Source organism: Neopelma chrysocephalum, unplaced genomic scaffold (genome assembly GCF_003984885.1).
Source record: "Neopelma chrysocephalum unplaced genomic scaffold, ASM398488v2 Primary Assembly neopelma1_72, whole genome shotgun sequence".
Classification (NCBI taxonomy): domain Eukaryota; kingdom Metazoa; phylum Chordata; class Aves; order Passeriformes; family Pipridae; genus Neopelma; species Neopelma chrysocephalum.
The window spans coordinates 2,643,838-2,664,371 of record NW_020897732.1 but is presented as its reverse complement, the minus strand read 5'-3'; the positions used below and the strand labels follow the sequence as shown (position 1 = coordinate 2,664,371).

Here is a 20,534-nt window from a genome sequence, read left to right as displayed (position 1 = left end):
TAGAGTTTCCTCTGCTATGCAGAATCTCATTCTGGAAATTGTTTCTGGAACTGTGTCTAAAGGGATCTTTTGTCCCATGTCTTTATATAAAAATTAAATAAATTAAAAGGCACTGTGAGGATCCTGGTTTTAGGTTTGACTCAGGCTATTCATCCGGCCTTGCATCTGTTCTCAGTGACTTTACCTTTATATGCCTTGGTTAACCTAGCTCTAACATTTGTTAAAAAGCAAAATCCTCATGAGGACCATATGCTGAGTCTGAGATGAGCAGTCTTGCATTAGCAGAACTTGTAGCCTTTGTCTAATGAGATTATTTATAATTTTGACTGGTAGTTTGTTTATCTGTTACATTATTTTACTATTGATTAGGATTAGTAACATTTTTACTAGATTTGAGAGCTTAGGTGAAGCACATTTAAGAAATTACAAAACATGCATAAACGTGCATCTTGCAATAATAATTTAATGTAACTTTGGAACGTGAAACAGTAAAAAGCAACATTTCAAGAAAAATGCTATGTCAAAACTATTGATAGAGCAATTACTTCGTAATTATAAGTACGTGGAGACATTGGGATGAAAAAACTGTATTATTTTGTATAGTGTACTATATTTGTATTAACTTAGATTGTTGTACTTTGTGTAGATATTGTTTTGATATTTTGATATTTTTTATATTTAACCATATAAACAAAACACCTATTGTCATTACTATGTATGCTCTTGTGCAAGCATTGCATGCACATCCAAATTCTAAATTGTCTTTGAACATTACAGACAAGTACAACTGCATCAAAAAGCTGTTGGACATCAAGTGAAAGAAAAGAAGACATAATTCTTTCATCTCCCCCTCAAATATTTTGGTGGTTTTCTCTTTAGTGTAGCATTCCCAATTTTATATTTGCTTGCCTTTCTCCTCCCCATTTAGAGGTATCCTCTTCAGTATCTTCACTTTGTGGTCCAAAGACAGTCACCCCCAAGAAATTCATCAACTCACAAGTGAAAAAGTCATGAACTTGTTTTCTAACCCATCGGTGTTCTATGTATCAAAAATATAATTCTGATAAAAATAATGTAGTGAAGTCATACAAGTATTTTTCATTTTTGTCATTAATATTCATAACTGTTACTTCAGTTCTTTCTGCAACTATCAAACAATCTATAATTTCTTTATAATTATGGGTCAGTTTTAAAAATCCAAGACTGTTTTCAAAGCTTATTTTAGTGAACAGAATGAAAAAGTGATTTAATCAATATTTAAAAATTTCTTTTGTTTTACTTCCTGTGACAACATACCTTCATAAATATCAGAAAATTTTAGTACAATAAATGGAGCACAACACTGTCATTAAGTTAGTGTGCTGCTGTTGTGGACTTTTAGAATTTTTTGTCATGCAAACTCTTAGAGTATTGTGGGAAAGGCAAAGAGAAAATCACTTAAAATATCTAGGTAATACAAGGGGTGATCAGGAAAAATGCAAGCAAGGAAGAATTGGTTTTGCTTTAGAAAATTTGGGAAAATTTAGTTTGCTTTTTGTTAAATCATTTTCCTTTTTAATGGGAGATGCTGGGCTGTTGGAAGGAATCTACAAATGGTAGAACTTTACAAACACAAAGAATATCAACTTGTGATGGGGAGGGATAGGACAAGATTCAAACTAGTACTGATTGTGTTTTTCCAGATTTTTTTATTTATTTTCAGAAATGCATGTATTTTAGAGAAATCATTCTTTATCTTTATGGAATCCTCCTGTTCCTTGTGCTCAGCAGTGTTACTGCAAAGAGACAGATAGCTAATTGCAGCAGCTGACCTGGACTCAAGTCCAGTTACAGTTAGTATCAGTTACTGTACTCAAACAGTCCATTGGGAACCAAATGAGAGTGAAACAAGTTTTGCCTCTGATGGGACCCCAGATGGGTCAAAGGTGCAATTCATTAGGTTTTTGCAAAACACCTCCTATCAGTTGAAAATGGAATAGTATCACTTAAATGTTAATGTCTGACTCAAGCTTCATTTGAGGATTTGTTTTGTCAGAATGCTTTGTGTTGTTTTTCTCCTCACAGTCTGTTTACATGTTTAGATCTTTTCAACATCATATCATAATGTCTCTAGGTGGTTCCAAAATGGAAATACTACTAGGATCGTTTCTCTTACTCTTCATCTGCCCTGTAGGAGAAAATGTATGACTGTTCTGTAAAATAAATGTCTCATTTGCATATGTTGGTGATAAATTGGTAAATGAAGAATTTAAAGTGGAAGAAATAAGTTAATTTTGCTTTTGTGACCCATTTGATTAAGTGCTCAAGTGAATATATAACTTTTGAGCGCATGAGGAGTCCTTTAAACGAGTCTTTTGAGGTATGTGTGAGCTGAAGTTCTGTGATCACTGAAAGTTTTTTTGCTAAAAGACATATGTGGTCTTGCAATTCCTGCTACGCGACCAAGTGTTTTCCACGCCATGCCTTGAAATGACTTCTGAAAAAGTAATGCTGTTGACTTGGATCATGTGAATTTGGCCCATTGGTACATCTTGTGGGATTTCAATGCAGAGCTGATCTTTAAAAAATATCAAATGCAGTGTTGATGCAAGAATAATCCTGAAGATTGAGTCCTTCAAACCTAGATTTCAGGTATAGAAACATCACTGACTTTTCATGCTATCCTGACAGTACCTCTGAAATCCATTCTTCAGGATCCGTTTCATAATTTCAGGTTGAATATTTTTTACCTCTTCTCTGTAAGAATATCCTTAAGATCACACCATGGGTAAGCACCAGACTGAGGTGACTAACTCATTGCACAGAAGCTATCAAATGGAAATTGTCTTCAGTTAAATAATTATTTTAAGATGCTGAATTAAAAAATGGCATTTAAGTTTTTAATTTTCTCTTTGCTGTTTATTAAAAAAAGTTAAGATTTAAAAAATAAAAGCATTTGGTTCACATGACAGTCCTGAATTCTCTGTCCATTCCTTCATTATAGGCTGCTTACTATGTGAGATGACCCCATGTTTCACTTGCACAGAAGGAGTAGTGATGGCTGTGGTATTCTCTGCTAATTCAGAAATTCATATTTTAAGTTGAACCTGTTTAACTTACGTTAACTAGCAGAAAAAATGCCATCTCTCAGATGTGTGGTGGTTCTTGGAGCTTTTACTGCTCAGAAATCTTGGCCTTATGCAAGAACGGACGTGCTATCATCACACTGCCTGTTTGTTTTTACTTTTGACATGCTTGATTCACCTAGGCTTTTTGTTTTATGGAAAAGGGATAATAATTCAGGTAATGCTTATAAGTTATTTGAAACTATGGTATCCTACTTCAAGGTAAAGATGGTTTAAAATGTAGTTTCTGTAATGATTGTGATAAAATATTTAATCAGTAGGATATTCTATGTTGCAAATTATTCCAACAGTAATCATTTGTAATCTTAATGTTCCAGAACCCTGGGGCTGCTGGTGAAGCGATTGGAGAAGGGTGGAAAAGCTGAACAAGAAAACCTTTTTCGTGAGAATGATTGTATTGTCAGGATTAATGATGGAGACCTTCGGAATAGGAGATTTGAACAGTAAGTGTTCTTACTACATGTTACATTGCATTATTTGATCTTTAACACTGCACCTTGCAGTAATTTGAGGAAGGTAAGAGAAAAATCTTTAAGCTTGCCTTTCTAATAAAGAAAAGATACACTAAGGGACATCAGTGGTTTATATTTAGTCAGACTGAAAAAATTAAGGATAATTATTGTCATTAGAATAAATGCAATTCTCATTTGATAGGGTTTTGTACATCATGGATTTTTTTCTTACATTGGTAAACAGTTTATCCTGAAATTTCCATATGAATTTTGCTCTTATACTTGCAATGCACCATGTTCAATATAAGTGGACAGCATGGAGGCTATATTTTTAACGTTTTAAAAACATGTGTGGTTTTGTGTGTGTGAGAACTGTAGGTACAATGTGCAGAAACTTCTTGGAGAAGTCTGAGAGATAAATATTTGCTCCGTTGTTGTCTGGTCTTGGTAGAATCCTGAAATGGTGAATCAGAAAGATGAAAGACTTTTAAGAATGAAATTAGATTGTAGTTCACACACAGATAATTGAAAGACAAAAAAAAAAAAGAGGTATGCACAAAATGAGTAATTTGAAAGATAATATTGTTCTGAAATCCATGACACGTTGAGGACCAAAGGAATATCATTTGTTCTGATCATTTTGTACTTAGTGTATATTTGAAATGTGTTTTTAATTTCTTTGACTCTAACCTGAATTGGAACATAACCCTGTCCCATATGGTTGAAAGCAGCTTGTCTCTAATTGTTCTATGGTACTGAATCACAATTTGTAAAGTCTGTGAAGAGACTTGTTGACTTTGTATACTTTGGATCACGACCTAGAGCCCAATGTCTGTCTGTACAGGATTTGAGCATTTTTTCTCTATAGGATTGAGCATTTTTTTTCCTATTTCTTAATATTGTATTCTGAAAGACTACTGACTTACAAAAATTAAAGTGTAAACTAGACTAGTTGCAAGACTGCATATAACCACCAAATTATGGAATACATAATTTTTTATAAAGTATAATTTTCATTCTAATAATTCTGTTGTCACCGTGATTACTGTTATCACAATTATTGCAATTAGCAAAGTTCAAAACAAAAGGGCACTGCAGTCCTGCTATAGAACTGCCTGCATTTCAAGACTGTGGTTGAAATTTTCGCTATTCTGAGTTCAGTATTTGCTACGTTAGTTGTTAAGCATGTTTAACCATTGTGTTGCCCTAAAGCGATAAACCTTAGCGAAAAGCGGACCAAATAGACTCGTGAACAGATTCAAGCTTTATGGTTTATGCTTGAGTGCAATATGTCTGTCAGCTCATGATGCTTAATTAACATTAGTAATTATGCTTATAATGCCTTGTAGCCTGCCAGTCCTAATTTGCTAATTTTCTGTTCATTTTAAAACCTAGAGCACAGCATATGTTTCGCCAAGCCATGCGTACGCCGTTCATTTGGTTCCACGTGGTCCCTGCGGCAAATAAAGAGCAGTACGAACAGTTGTCCCAAAGCGAGAAGAACATGTACTACTCCAGCCGGTTCAGCCCCGATTCCCAGTATGCTGATGGGAAAAGTATTAACAATTCTGGACTTCACACATTACAAAGAATGTCTCGAGCGGGTAACCAGTCCGATCAGACAGACTCCTACTCGCAGCTACCTCATAGTGTGAATTCATCAGGGAAACCACCCTCTGGCCTAGTACCATCACCTCAGAAAGTTCTCACCTCCACTGCAAACAGTGGGTATAACACCAAAAAAATAGGGAAGAGGCTCAGTATACAGCTAAGAAAAGGTAAGGCACTAGTGCACTCCTCACGTAGGATGAGGTATGTGTGTGTAGTGCATGCATGTGTGCCCAGTGCCATTGTGTTGGGCAGGATGGCTGACAGGAGCACGGGGGGTGCAATGGGTTGATTTTGGAAGCCAAGGCACTGAGTTGTCCTTGATAGCAGGCCCAGGAGTCCCGCCCTGCATTCTGTGTGTGAAGCATGTTTGCAAAAGGCCATTTTGAGGAGTGCTTTAACATTGTTTTCTGTCTCTCGGCTAATAAGGAAATTCAGTAAGTGCCTCAAATTCTGTTGGCCAAGACCCAGGGAGTGGTGAATTATTTAATATAAAAAACTAAGCTAAAATGGCCCATATTCTGTACTTTGCAGTTATAATGACTTTTTAAATTGAGTAACTCCTTTTGCCTTTATATTTTAAGACTGTTTTTGATCCAGTTGGTAAATTGAACTTTCTAATTTCCAGTTAAATCTTTTCTTTATTCCACTGAGATGTGAAAACCTCTGGTTGAGATGTAATGTGATATTTCCTATCTTGGCCCTGATGCTAATGTAATTTGAATGGGGGTAAGAGACTATTTAAAGTGGTTTGTGCTTATCTCAACATCAGTGTTATATGTGCACATGTAGATGCATTGGTACATCCGTGGAATTTTTATGATGTGAGAAAATTTGGTATTTTTATGTAGTTACCATCTAGATGCTTTTAAGATAGTTTGAACTATATAAAAAGATATTTAGATGCAAGTATTTCTTAGCTCTTGGGAAATGATTTTTGTAAAGGATTATAGATACTGTAAGCTTTATGATATTAAAATGAGCGTGCTTAATGTTAGATATAATTTGGTCTCTAGCAGCAAGAATAGAGTTTACATTACACAACAAAAAGTTTACCCATATGACAGTACTCTCCATGAACTCAGAGTATATCCCCCTTAGGATAAGTGCTAATATTAATAACATTTATTAATTAATGTTTTTATTGAAAGTAATTGAAGACAATGCAGTAGAGATTTTACAGTTTTACAGGTACCAGGCTACTTGTCAAATTATCATTCTGCTTTCCTTTCTTTGAACTTCACATGAACCACCAGATTGCTTCTTTCTGGTTGCTGAATTTTAAGCTCTACAAACTTGGATGACATAAGGTTGAGTTGACAGTTTGCTTCTGTTGTTGATGCTCCTTCAAGAATTTCTTTAGGCCATCAGCTCAGATCAGCCTTCTTGGAAAAACTTATTGTTACTGGTTGAGTAAGGAATGGGTGTGCTTATAAATATATTCTCAGTCACTACAGTGATTTTTATCTTTTTTTTTATTTGTGTCTGTGGAAGCCTGTAGAAATATTACTCAGATAGTACATTAAAGAATTCATAGCGAGGAGTAGAAATAAAACTTTCATATAATTTAAAAGCACAAACAAATGAATATAGAATATGGGACCGCAATATTTTTGCATGAAACAAATATGGTGTTGTAGCTGTTCATAAGAAACAAGAATATAATTTTGGTGTGTTATGGATTTTTCAGCTGTGATATGTGATATTTTGGTCATCTTGCACTGGATACTGTTTCATAAATACTCCACCCAAGGCTATAACATAGTTTATCCTTGCTGGCACCAATATATTAGATAGGTTTGGAGTAAAGGAGATGCATGTTGATGAAAAATGATGTCTAAGATACTTTAACATCTAGTTCATACCGGAGAAGTTTGATGGCTCTTGCACTAGTAAAAGCTTTGCAATCCATATCTACAATATATTTCAGAAGTTTAAAGGGGGTATTTGTTCCTAACAGTCTACTTATTTGAGAATACTGCTTATGATGAAATGGCACCCAGCTCAGATTATAGACAGAGATAGAAACTGCTTAGTGTACTGTGTTTTATGCACAGCAAAATTAAAGAAAAATGTGTATAAGGAAGGATGTCTTTTTATCATAGCTGTCTTTCATTTGTTAATATCCAGTATAGAAAGAGGCGTGTCCTCCCATTTTGGCTTTCATTTGGTCACTCTTGAGAACATACATGTGGAGCAACAATGCAGCAAAACACTTAGGGATGTCTCCAAGTAGTTTGTTGTAAATATGAGTGCAATGGGGACGTTGATTGCCTTTGATGATTATTTCTAATGAAGGATGTTGTAATAATACAGGCTCTATAGATATTTAACAAATGTGCTTATTTGTAGCTGACAGGCAGCAATTATTTCACCAATCGCCATCATTACTTTAAAAACTGCATTAAGGCACACAGGCGTACAAGATGTTGTCTTTAAATTCACTTTTGATTTAACCTGTACATTCTGATTACAGATGTAGTATATGAGAATTGATTCATTTTCAATACAGGCAGACCTTCTTTATTACAGCTGTGTTCCTTTATATGGTATGAGCTTTATTATATAGGATGACATGCTAAGATAACCCTACAGTATGTGCTTCTGTAATTATGATTTCTTAATATTTATTGCTGTTTTGGCATTTTAAAATAACCTGAACTTTCATAGGATTTAGCTGTTTAATAAAGTCAGAAGAGAAGGTCAGTCATATGTTTCAGTCAATGCAGAATGTTTGTTGGCTTTTCTAAATGAAAATGGATATCTGTTTATCTTGCCTTAAAGGTCAGGGCCTGAACTTTTAGCATATAGATGTAGGGGTTATTGCTGATATTCTAATGCCATTAAGGCTGTATAACAGTCTAGTTTAATAGCTCACACAAATTAAGATAGTGCAAGACATGACAGTGAGCCTATGTTTATATATATTTTGGTGTAAACTGATACACAGGAAGTATAAATAAATAAAAATAGTTCTTTGCAGCTAATGAATAAAGAAAATAAGACCACGGATATAACACCCAGAGTGTTAGGACAAACTTTGACCTCGTATATACCAGGACACTCCCAGAGTCTTTATTCTTTAGTTGCAAGGCTTTGAGCCAATTCCTTTGAGAGGAATTTAGTCCAACCCTTATAAATAACGAATAAGCAATTATACAGCAAATGAGTCTAAGGCTTGGTCTTTGAGCACTTAGTAACTCACAGCATTTAGCCTGATACTCACTAAAGCATTCAAAAAACTTTTCCATTGGACATTGTGTTACTCAGATTTCATATATACTGGTTTTGACACCGCTGTACTAAGACAAGCCTGTAAATTAACTTCATCTTACCTGATTGGTCTTAAGTACAATGCTCATTGCATCACATAATTTCTATCTATAACTACATATTTGTCTAGATAAATTAAATATCTAATTCTTTAAGTAAAATGTCAAAACTGAGCTCACATTTTTTCAGTTGGTCTTAGTTCTAACAAATATTTTACTAAATTTTTGTCTGAGGTATTCAGTGAATCAGGACTTCAGTCCACATCTTCCCACTTTCAGAGGGTGACTTAGCTACTGACCATGGGAATCGCGATCATCTCTTCCTTTTCGGCCCAAAGAATATTTCTTTCTTGCAAAACAGTATAGCTTCTAGGGAAAGAAATGAGTGACAGGTCTGTAGGATACCTTACAGCAGGAAAGCTGAAGCAATTACCAAGTTCATCACAGAAAGGATGTAGCAACTGTGTTCTAGGAAATGGTGAGTCCTGAAACGAAGGAGGCACTTCTGTGCACTGCAACAAAGAAAAATGCTTAAATTGTAGATTTGAGCAGGATTACAAGACCCCTTGCTCTTCAGAATTTGTTATTGGGTTCCTGTTTGCCTTGCTGCTCCATCTTACACACAGAGACAATCTGAAGCACTGCAAGTCCCACCAGGTGACTGGGCACTCAGTGCTATAACGTGGTGACATTCATCCCTGCTGTGCCCAAATTCCTTTCTGCAAGAAGTCATTAGAGACAAAAATAAGATGCCATGGGTAGTTTGGGACAAAGCTAATTTAAAATTGCATCATGTTTGCTCTGGAGTAGGGCACATCTATGGACAATTACTAGTTTTACTTGGGTTTATATAGCACAATATACAAGAGAGGACCCTGAACTTGTCTGTAAGATATCCTGCATCATGTATCTGAAGTGTACAGATTTACATGCATTTTTCATCATACTCTCCTGTTTTCCCCACACAGTTTCTTGAGCCAGACTTTGAACTGACATTTTAAATTTTTGTTTAAAATTGCTTTTGAAGTGATATGTTCTCTTAGAATTCCTGTTCAGATGCAGTAAGGGTGTTTGTCACTTTTGAAATGAAGCATGTAGATTCCTAAATTACCTCGATGACCTTGAGAAGTGAGATTCAAATGTGAGGCGAATAATTTTGGGTTTTATTAGTCACTGAAGAACCATAAAGTGCATCAAGTTTCATCTTTCCATTTTTTAAAACCACTTCTGATCACTATTAGCAGGCAGTAGCAAAAAGGGAAAAGAATGTTTCTATTAGGTTGATCGAAGATCTTCTTGAGAGGTCAGAGCTTTGCTTGGAGAAAAAACCATGCTTGTTCCAAATCACTCAACTACATAAAAATGGGCATGCAATTAGTCTTGATTGTGCATATGGCTGCAGAAATTTTATAGACAGCTGAGCAGTCAGCCTTCTAAGCAGTCCTTTACATGTGTAGGTTGCCTGACTACTTGTGCACAAATTCTGAAAATATGGGGCTTAAACTAGGAGCAGTAAAATGGTCTTGGTTAGCTTAGTGAAGCCCCTTACAATAAGGAGAACATGTTTGCTGTTTGGCTCTTGCATGAGATTTAGTCCTTCATAAAAAACTACTTTCCACCATAAACTACTAGGAAAATTATTTTGGTAGTCACCCCTCTGTACATGGATCTCCAGAAAGAGTCTCCTGTGAAAAAGCAGGAAGTTAAAAATGCTTGGAAGGGCAGTGTCTGCTCCAATTATTGTCAGAGCGCATTTGTCTCTTCTGCTTAGTTTTATTGTAATGTTATCTCTCTCCTTTCATTAAGTGAGGATGCAGAGGTGATGCTTGCTTTTTGTATTGTATCCTGTCAGTGTTTCTATCTAGCAGCACGTTTTGCTACTGAGAATTCAGACCTGCAGTTGGTTCTAGGTGAGGAACGCACAACTTTTCATACAGAATAGCCTTATGAAAACAGAAACATTATGCCAGACAGTCTTTCCACAATGAAGAAGGTTATCCCAGCATTAGTGAGAAATTAAGTACTTCATCACTGGGAGATAAGAAAGTCTAGTCACCTGTAATAAAATTTTTAACATCCTGTCAGTTTATGATCAGACTGCTTCCAAATAAAATTATGAAGTTCGTTTTGAAAATACGTTTAATTAAATTATATGAAAGGATCTCCTCTACCCCCTGCTTTAACTGCTACCAGAACTTTTTTCCTCCAAACCACCAACTGAAGCATCAAATCTGCCCCTCTTCTGTTTGTACAAAATAGTTCTTTTACTATTGTAACTGCCCTTTTTATTCATATAAAACTACTTTGTCTTCAGTTCAGAGCTGGCTGAGCTCTAGAGAGTAATGCGACCTTAGAAGGCATGTTCAGCATCATATTCAAGAAAAAAGGGGAGCTCTAACTTGTCGAGAGAGCTGTTGATTTATCAAAGAAGGCTAAGAATTTGAATTACACAAATTAGTGGGTAATTTTTAAATGTTATTATCACTTGGTGTAATTTGATCTTTGTCTGAGATGACAGCTATGAAGGGAGGAAAATGTTTTTTACCCTTTCTAAAATCTACCCTTTTAAAAATCTTTAAGATATTAAAGTGAACATAGCTGAAATAACCTAAACATTGCAAAGTAAAGTTTTGTGTAAGATGATTCCTGTGTTTTCAAAAATATAGAAATTTCTTCTATTTTCTACTCATGTTGTGGTTCTGCCTGTATGTGTGTCCTGTCTCTCCTGTATTACTAGTATAAATCAGAAATATCAGAGAAGCATACAGTGTGTTTGCACAGTTCCCTTATAATGCAGTTTTACAACCTAAGAACTGAAAACTCTTGAGCAGCAGGAAGATATTAAGATCTTATATGCATTTCTATCAACAGGAGAATGGAAATACATGGAGTAGAGATAACTAAATCAGTTGTGTGTATAAAAAGAAAAAAAAAATTAAAATCAATTCAGTCACAGAAGTCGTATTTATTTTTGGCCTCGGTTGGATGTATCCATTTATTTCCCAGTCTTGTGAACATCTAATTTATATATAATAAGCACAGGAGCTTATGAAGCTGTATCCTACAGCTAAGAGCAGCTATGGTGCATGAATAGCAGATTGAATCACAGAAAAGGTAAAAGGAAAATAGCACCCAAAAGCTGCCTCATGCAAAGCTGCACAGAGTAGCATAGTAAAACACGGCCCAGTTGAGGGCCCTTCTTTCCACAGAAACAAGTAATTAGAATTTTCTTCTGCTAATGTCTGGCTTCAGTGTGGATTTGTGGTATTCTGCAGGCTTTGGTAAGGGCTTTCTGGAGATTTGACAGCAGAAAATGCCACAGTCCAAATTTATATCCTGTGTGCATTTGTAATGTGAACGTTTCAACTTCTGTTTTTTCCATGGGGGTTTGAAGTGGAGTGTGTGAACCAGACATCTGTAATGATGCTGTAATCAGGCTATGGGGATTAAGCTTATTAATAATGAAATATTGTCCTGGGAGTGCGTTCCTGTTCAGATATTACTTTAGAAATTTTAGCAGACAAAACCTGTACTCAGAGAGCAATATTCAACACAGATCCTTATAATGAGAAAAAGATAAATTCCATAAAAATGTGAGATGTGCCTTAAAAAATCCTTATACAGATCATCTTCTATGTTGCTGGGAGTTAAAGAGCTCTATGAATGTTTGAAGCGTCATTAAAATTGTGAGGTCTCCTAAGTAAAAAATGGATGTTATGAGATCTAATATCTTTTTTTTCTTCTCTGTGTAACAGCACTGATAAATTTTATATTGGCCTGAAAGTGGATGAAGACTTTCAAATTCAAATGTCAGCTATCTCAAATGCTGCAGAAGGAAGGGGAGTTGTCTCATGATAGTTAGTCTAGAGGAATTGATCCAAATTTCCTGAACAATAAGAACTACATGCCCTTACTGTGTATACAGGAGTACTTAGTTATGTTCAAGATGAAAATTTTAAAAGATTGTATCACGCCCAGCCCTGTCGCCTGTCTCAGTTTACTTCTTAACATGATTACCATTTTGATAATAAAACATACTGTACTAAACTTTAAATTGGCCTCATTAGCCACCAGCGTGCTTGTAACAAATGTGGATAGAGCCTTCCTAAATCTTTGTTTGTGAAGCCTAACCATGAAGAGACTAAACTTAAATCAAATATAATTGTGCAGATTTCAGAAACCTGTAGGTAGACTAGTGGTGACTATATTTGACTCCTGTTTTCTTTTCATGTGTGAATATTAATCTGCTCAATAAAAAAGTAGACTTAACAAATGAACATGGGGAGCAGTAAGACAGAAATCAGTTCAGGCTTTAACATTGCAGTGAGTTGACCCTGGATGGACACCAGGTGCCTACCAAGCAGCTCTATCACTCACCATCCTCAGCTGGACAAGGGAGGGAAAACATAGCAAAAATCTTGTGATTTAAGATAAGAACAGGGAAGATCACTCACCAGTTACTGTCACAGGCAAAACAGACTTCACCTGGGGAAATTTAATTGATTGCCAATAAAATCATAGTAGGGTAGTGAGATAAAACCAAATTTTAAAACACCTTCCCTCCACCCCTCCCTTCTTCCCATGAATTCTCTACCTTCTCTCCCCAGAGGCACAGGGGGATGGAGAATGGGGGTTGCAGTCAGTTCATCACACATTGTCTCTACCAATCCTTTGTCCTCACAGGGAGGACTCCTCACAATCTTCCACTGCTCCAAGGTGGGGTCCTTCCCCCAGGAGACAGTCCTCCACCAATGTCTCCAACATGGGTCCTTCCCACAGGCTGCAGTTCTTCAAGAACTGTTCCAGTGTGGGTCCCTTCCTTCCGTGGGGTGCAGTCCTTCAGGAATAGGATCCTCCAGTATGGGTCCCCCACGGGGTCACAGGTCTCACCAGCAAACCATGTTCCAGCATGGGCTCCTCTCCATGGGGCCACAATTCCTGCCAGGAGCCTCCTCCAGGCTGGCCTTCCAACAGGTCACAGGCTCCTTCAGGCATCTCCCTACTCTGGTGTGTGGGGTCCTCCACAGGCTGCAGGTGGATTTCTGCTGCACTGTGGAGCTCCATGGGCTGCAGGGGGACAACCTGCTTCACCATGGTCTTCACCATGGGCTTCAGGGAAATCTCTGCTCTGGTACCTGGACCACCTCCTCCCCCTCCTTCTGCACTGCTACTGGGATCTGCAGAGCTCTTTCTCTCACTCCTCTCTCTGGCTGCTGTTGTGCAGTTGTTTTTTTGCCCTTCTTAAACACGTTAGCCCCTTACATGTTTCCAATGGAAGTTGTAGGTGCTGCCACTCTGTTGGGTGCTCTCTGTTGAATGGCCATCTGGTTTCATGCTAGATGAAGTGTCCTGAATAGACTTGATCTGTAATGTTGGGGAGGCAGGGAGAGTGACAGTCTTCAACCTATAGTTTCAGGGGTTGTTGATAACACTGGACAGATTGTATCGAAGAGAGGATCACAAATGAGCTTTCTGCATAGTAGGAAAGGCTTCTGTTTGCCCTCTCAGCTTGTGAATTCTGGAGCTGGTGGTACCCGTCAATAACCAGTTGTGGGCATAATTTCTCTTAAATATGTCTCATTTGCCATATTGACAACACCCTCTCTGAATTTCTCCAGGTCATCTTAAATGTCTATGTTTTGCTTCAGTCTGTCTTAGCCAAGTATAGTCAGTCACCTGGATGTACAGCAGGACATCTCAGCAGAAGTGGCAGCCTGGTTTGCTCCCTGCCTGCAGAACAGACAGTAGGGTGGAACCCAGCAAGAGCCAGGGTGAAGCCCTGGGGCAGAGGAGCTGTTGAAAGAAAATAGCCCGAGATCCCTCAGAGCAGAAGAAATGAGACCACTGAGCTCCAGTTCTGTCACCTGCCAGTGCCCATAAGTGAGCTGACAAAGCCCCATGGCCAGCAGCATTGGCTGACTGTCACTGTTGAAAGTGCTGCAAAAGGGAAAGAAAGGATCATTGATGAGATCCAGATTGACAAGAGGGAAGACAGTGATAGGGTATCAGATATGCTTTGTTCTGATTCCTTGTCACTTAGCTCATCTGAAATAGAAAGTCGAAAATATGGCAATGACTTGGAAATCATCAAAACAGCAAGTTGCAGGGAGGGCCTGCTGAGCCACCTGTGCCCAGACTCAGTGCCTCAGTTATAGCCTTCTTATAGATGCCTTTTGTTTTCTTTTTTTGTCATGCAGTAATTCTTACATCTTATATGTATTTTCATGGATTGCATCAGTGAGGTATACATACATTCTACTCAGTAAAAATAATATGTAATATAAAATGTGCATTTTAACTAGCAGTGTACATTCCTTATGCAGGTACAGAAGGCTTGGGATTTAGCATTACTTCAAGAGATGTCCCAATTGGTGGCTCTGCTCCAATTTATGTGAAAAACATCCTTCCGAGAGGTGCAGCTATTCAAGATGGGAGACTAAAAGCTGGAGACCGATTAATTGAGGTAAGGAAATGTTACATGTTGTTTGTGTTTTGGCATGTGCCCACACACTGCTTCACTTCTAAAGGCTTTTTTTTTTGGCTTTATAGTTTTTAGGTAAGAGATCAAGTTGCTGGGCATTTTCAGTACATAACCATTTAAAGAACTGGACCCAGACATACTATAAAAACATGAGTTTACATGTCCTAATTGAATATAGTGTCATAGTCTTGCATTGCTGCTTAGGAACTAATCAAAGCAAAGTGATTGTTACCTAGTAAGTAGAATTAAATCAGCATGGAGTGACAGACCAGAAATTATCGAAGATGTTGTCAAGTATGGAAGGCAATACCCTGAAAAGCTTTAGTGAATTAACTAAAGGGATGTAAGAGGAGGGCAGTCCTGAAGAGAATCAAGGCCACTTCCCTCCTGAAGGAAGGATGTCCTCAAGGGAACGAAATTTCTCTTAGATAGGTGCACCGCAGAGATCTTTCTGCAAATCTAGCTGGAGTGATATAAGATGTTACCACCCACAGCTCTTCATTACTGTCCCTAAGCCAAATGACACTGGAGGGACTGCTGAGCCTGTAACTGCCTCTCAGTGCCCTAACTTCACTTTACTGCAAAATTGGCCAAGTCAGCTTGAATTGTTGCTGGAGGATAGCCCTCTGTAATTACTGTAATTCAAGGTAACCCAGATGACTTGGGTAGAAGGGGACTGAGAAGCATTTAAGATGACAGCTATGGCATCTCAACAGTGTGAGCTATGATCTCTTACAAGGGGAAGGAAAAAGATGGTTTGCTGACTCCTGAGCACGATGATCCCTTGCTTAGCAGCGTTAGTTGATTTGCCTTCATTTTCAGAATGTTTCTGAACAGGCAAGCCTGAGATTACTTGGTCTTTCTCTGGCTTCTCCCGTACTTATGTTAGCTCATACGGTGGGAAATTCTGCGTGTATCTCATACCTGTCTGTCCTGATAAGTGGCATGAGGAGGCCAAGGGGTTGGACTGCTGAGCAGAGGCAAGATAAAGAGTAACTACCCCAAAGTTATTTGGGGGAAAAAATTACTTTCTACTGTTGTCACAATTCATTGTGCAAGATGTATTGGAAGGTAGGTATAACACCAAGACATGGAAACAGGACCAGTTTTAGAAAGATTTTTATGCATAAATTCTTGTAAGAAATACTGGTAGGTGGGATTAGTTGGCCTTAGAGTACACTGGACTATACTGTTGTTGCTGAAAAGGAGTGAAGTATAGCTGTCTGGCTTGTTATTTGTATTTGTATGGGAAGGATGAGCATTTAATTAGTTCTGTTAAGTAAAAGCTATAATGTGAGCTAATAAGCAGGTTCCTCCAGTGAGGGTTTTTTAATACTGTCCCTTATGATTCACATGACTTATTGCTATTAATTTCTGCTGGTTTTCCTGGTTTGGAGTTTCTCACTTTGTTTTTTTTTGTCACAGGTAAATGGAGTTGATTTAACAGGCAAAACTCAAGAAGAAGTTGTGTCCTTGCTGCGAAGTACCAAGATGGGAGGGACAGTTGGCCTTTTGATTTTTCGACAGGAAGAAACATTCCATCCAAGGGAACTGGTGCGTAAAATAGAGAGCAGCTAAGAGATTTAGATGAGTATGAGCAAATGATTTGATCTTGTCACCTGCTAGTAAACATCCCTGGCCAGCACTGAATATAAGAAAAAGAAAAAAAGCTATTTTGTTTTATTTAGAATATTTTACATGCATGTTTTATATTTTCTTCAAGATCTGCTATTGGAATTAAGTATTTTTGGTACTGTATAAGTGAGAGCTTTATTTTGAGTCAAAATGTTTATAGAAGAAGCTATTGCATAGACTTTATTTGGATGCATGCAGACAAGTAGATTATTTCTTATCTTTCATAAGGACAAATCTATGTTTGAAAGCCTGCCATTTTTCCCACTACCTGCTCACTAATATGTTTTAGAGCATATATTATACCAAAACAGGATATGTAAATACTTTTCTATCCAAATATCCCAGATATAAGAAATAGTAGCCTTTTTTGAATATAAATGCAATCTCTGTGGAATGGAAACCCTGCAGTTATTAATTTAGCGGGGCAATTCAGAAGATGTCTCTGAGAAATTTACATTAAATGGAAATAAAACGATGTTTCATACTGTCCCTGCTCCACTTGCATAGTGTATACAGATATTTCTCTGATAATTATTCAAGATAATTTCTGTTATGAAAAGATAGACTGTAAATGTAGCAGTTTTACTTTGTTCTGTACTCAATTAAACTGCTGAACTTATTTATTATTTGTATTATTGTAGTTATATACAGCTCTAAAAATAACTTATTTAGCTGCATTATTGTGAGAAGATAGACAAATATAAGTATGATGAATTAATTGCTTCATTTTTTCTATTGGATTTGTTTTATTTTGAATGCAAAGAGAATGAATTTTCGTTTGGCCATTTTAAGACGTTTAACATTAGCCTTTTACTTTTCAAAACTACTATTAAACCTAAGAAGTCAAAGTGGCAGGGAAGGTCGCAAATGAACCTCACTTTTACCTTAACGTTCTTGGAACATGACTTCAAGTGCTGAAATGAAAGCTGAAGAGAAATAAACAGTTTGAGATCCTATTATGCCCTACTTATCACTGGAACAGTGAAAGCCATCTGTTTATAAGTTCCTATGCTGTAATTTTCACAGTATTACTATCTTACATAAAGGTGAATGAAAATGCTTTTTGAGATTTCTAAATAAACTTAGAAGTAAGAAAATGTCTTAATTTTGTGTATATTATTTCTATGGTAAAATGAGGAAGTTTTAATGCATATTTTGACACAGGATTTTGTTTAAATAATTGTAAACAAAGATATGATGTGAGTAATGCAGAGATTTAATGGCAATACTAGAAGTAGTTTTAAAATAACAGCAAATCAGCCCCTTTAAATGAGTTCAACCTCAGTAGCCTCCCTGCTGCAGCTCGGGCAATATTCCCTCAAATATTTTGGCAAAGACCAGCATAAGGAAGGCAGTCATGGCTGTGTCAGGTAGTAGGTGGGTTTTGTGCTATGTAATCAGAGATCCGATCAGAACAGGTGTGTTTTTCTGTAGCTCCAGTTGAACAAATGATATTGTGAGGATCTGACAGTACATGCCTGTGATGATCCTCTGTTCCATAAGGATTTGTTTGTTTGCATTCTGACATGAAGGACTCTTAGGCATGCACTGCTGGCTGCTGTCAAAGAGTGGGAGCAGAATTGCTGGGGAAGGTGTTGAACTAAAAGTCATCATAAGGGCTGTTCTTTATTCTCTGGTAAGAAATGATCCTAAAAGAAAAAATAAAAGAAATCTTTTCAACCAGCTCCTCTCATGGAGTTTTACTAGCTTTATGAAAAAAAAAAAAATTAATATTGAAATAGGGAGGGAAATGATCTGAAGTCATGTCAGTTCATCTTTTTCACATGCAAACCTTCTTTGGCCACCTAGGAACAATTTGTCTTTGCATCCTTCCCCTATTTTTATCATATATTCTACATTTGTGTGCTTTAAATAGTAACTAAATGAGATATGTCTCAGAAATCATATGTATAAAATCGTGTTATTTGATGTTATCCATCTCAAAAAGGGCAGGACTTGCTGTTGCTTGCTGAGGAGTGCTCAATATTAAAACCATTTTATATTTACCAACATTTGTACAGATAGTAATCCCAATAAAAGAGATGTTTAGATTTTATGTTTTGAGTTATGGCTTGTTGAATGACTTTTGAAAACAAGTTAAGTATCTTTGGGTTTCTTTTTGAGTAAAATGAAGATAATAAACTTAGGAAAGTTGTGGAGTTTAATGTCTTTGATGTATGTTGCTGTTATTGTCTGAAAGAGACCTACAAAAATGTGTAGTTGTAGCTAAAACTTATGTGATTGTTAAGTTGAACCCATTTAGGTTATTATGGAATCTTTGTAGCCTGTGTGATCAGGTCAGGGAGTATGTGCATGTGATTACCCAGTGCAGCAGATCATGGTAAAAGTGAGTAAAATGTGGAAGCAGGGAATAACATCAAATTGGCAGAAGTCAATTTTTCTAACCAGTAAGGTCTGGAAGAATGATTGTGTTTCACCAGAATACCAGACATTTTTATTGCTTCCACAGTTACCTAATGCCAGATAGGTAATCTATTAGGACTTGTCCAAGTTAATGTGAGGTAGAGGCACATTGTCTCTTAAAAATATTCCTTCCCTGCTCCCTCCTTTCGTGAAAGGGGTGAAGATTACTCTGGTTAAATAAAGCTCCTGTAGCACTGTGGTTACCTCATGTAACTTGTGAAGCCTTTTCTTAGAGCTGCTACTGACTATGGGAATAATCTGAAGGATTGGCTTGGGTTATTTAGCTTTAGAGCTATATTCTCAGTGTCAACAGAGTAGCTGACAGAGTTAATCTCCAGTATCCTACAAGTTAATATGCCCCTTGGTACATATATGTCCTTTACATGATTCTGGTAGTTGTCTCCTTCATAATTTTTTCCTTACTGGTTGTTGGCTTCAGGTTGAAGCTAACTGGATGTTTGTGTTACTGCTTAGCCACTACATTTTTGTGCTTTATCATTTGAATCTCCTTCAAAACAGCCTAAAGCAAAAATGTCAAGTAAGCCCCAGCATTTCATTCTTTCCCAGCTGAATGGAAACAAATAGCTGGTTAGCCCAAAAGTGATCAGCCAGCCAGCAGCAAGGTGTCTCCCAAGTGTTCATATGGGTTTAAGTATGGTCTTGGAAGAGCCATAGTTCCTTACGTGTGTTTCCAGAATTGTTTAGGGGTTGCATTTTCCAGTGACGTGTGTCTGCCTTAGGTGCCCTGAGACACAGGTGAGGAATGCAAAGTACAGGAGTGTCCCATCTCCGGTGAACTGAAAGAACCCTCCTGTACTGGGATATCCAGCGCTGTAGTTCTGGTTCATCCAAACATGCTCAAAAGGGGAATCCCTTGCTAAAATGAGAATGGATGTTTTAAAAAATAGGTACTCATTTAAAATATTTGGAAGGGTTCGTCTGAACTACCGAGGTCATTCATTGAAAACTTCGAAGCAGAAGGGAAAGGCCAGGGGAGAACATCCCTGAATGAGAACATTCCCTCAGCCAGAAAATGGTGCAAACAGTCATGGTTCTTCCTTGGCCAGATAGTCACCTCCCCCATAACCAAATAAAGTCAGGTGCAGTACCACAAGATCACTGGAGTTATTTTTGCTCACCTCTCTTTTAGTGCTTGTTTAGAAAATTTTCAGTCAGGGTTGTGACAAACACCCTTCATTTTTTCATTACCACTTCACATCAGAATTAGAGCTCTTTGTTTATCCCCATGATGATAGATAGTATATGTCATATGTAGTCGTGTTCTTATTTATTTTTTTTACTTCCTTTAGAATGCAGAACAAAGCCAGTCACAAATTCCAAAGGAAACGGTAAGAGCTTTGTCTTTTCCATATTGGAAGACTCCCAAATGTTTTTAACTTGATATGGCACTTCTCCATCAAAGTTTTATAGATCCTTCTTTCACATTATATACTGTAGATGGCTCTCTGTAGCTTTAAATTTTAAATGCATTTTTTAATGTAATTTCAAATACTGTTTAATAATTATATACAATTCA

The 20,534-nt window shown here is 37.1% G+C and overlaps 1 protein-coding gene across 15 annotated transcripts in view; it reads left to right on the top strand.

Annotated features, from left to right (window-relative positions):
• Positions 1 to 20,534, top strand: part of PARD3 (par-3 family cell polarity regulator) — a 459,681-nt gene that overhangs the window by 248,724 nt on the left and 190,423 nt on the right. For 11 of the 15 annotated variants that reach the window (XM_027686797.1, XM_027686796.1, XM_027686798.1 and 8 more), the window contains 5 exons: positions 3,443 to 3,568; positions 4,973 to 5,355; positions 14,781 to 14,920; positions 16,364 to 16,492; positions 20,308 to 20,346. In XM_027686797.1, coding sequence (XP_027542598.1) covers positions 3,443 to 3,568; positions 4,973 to 5,355; positions 14,781 to 14,920; positions 16,364 to 16,492; positions 20,308 to 20,346 — 817 coding nt within the window. The remainder of the gene's footprint in view (positions 1 to 3,442; positions 3,569 to 4,972; positions 5,356 to 14,780; positions 14,921 to 16,363; positions 16,493 to 20,307; positions 20,347 to 20,534) is intronic. The other 4 variants (XM_027686807.1, XM_027686795.1, XM_027686808.1 and 1 more) reach the window with 1 other exon arrangement.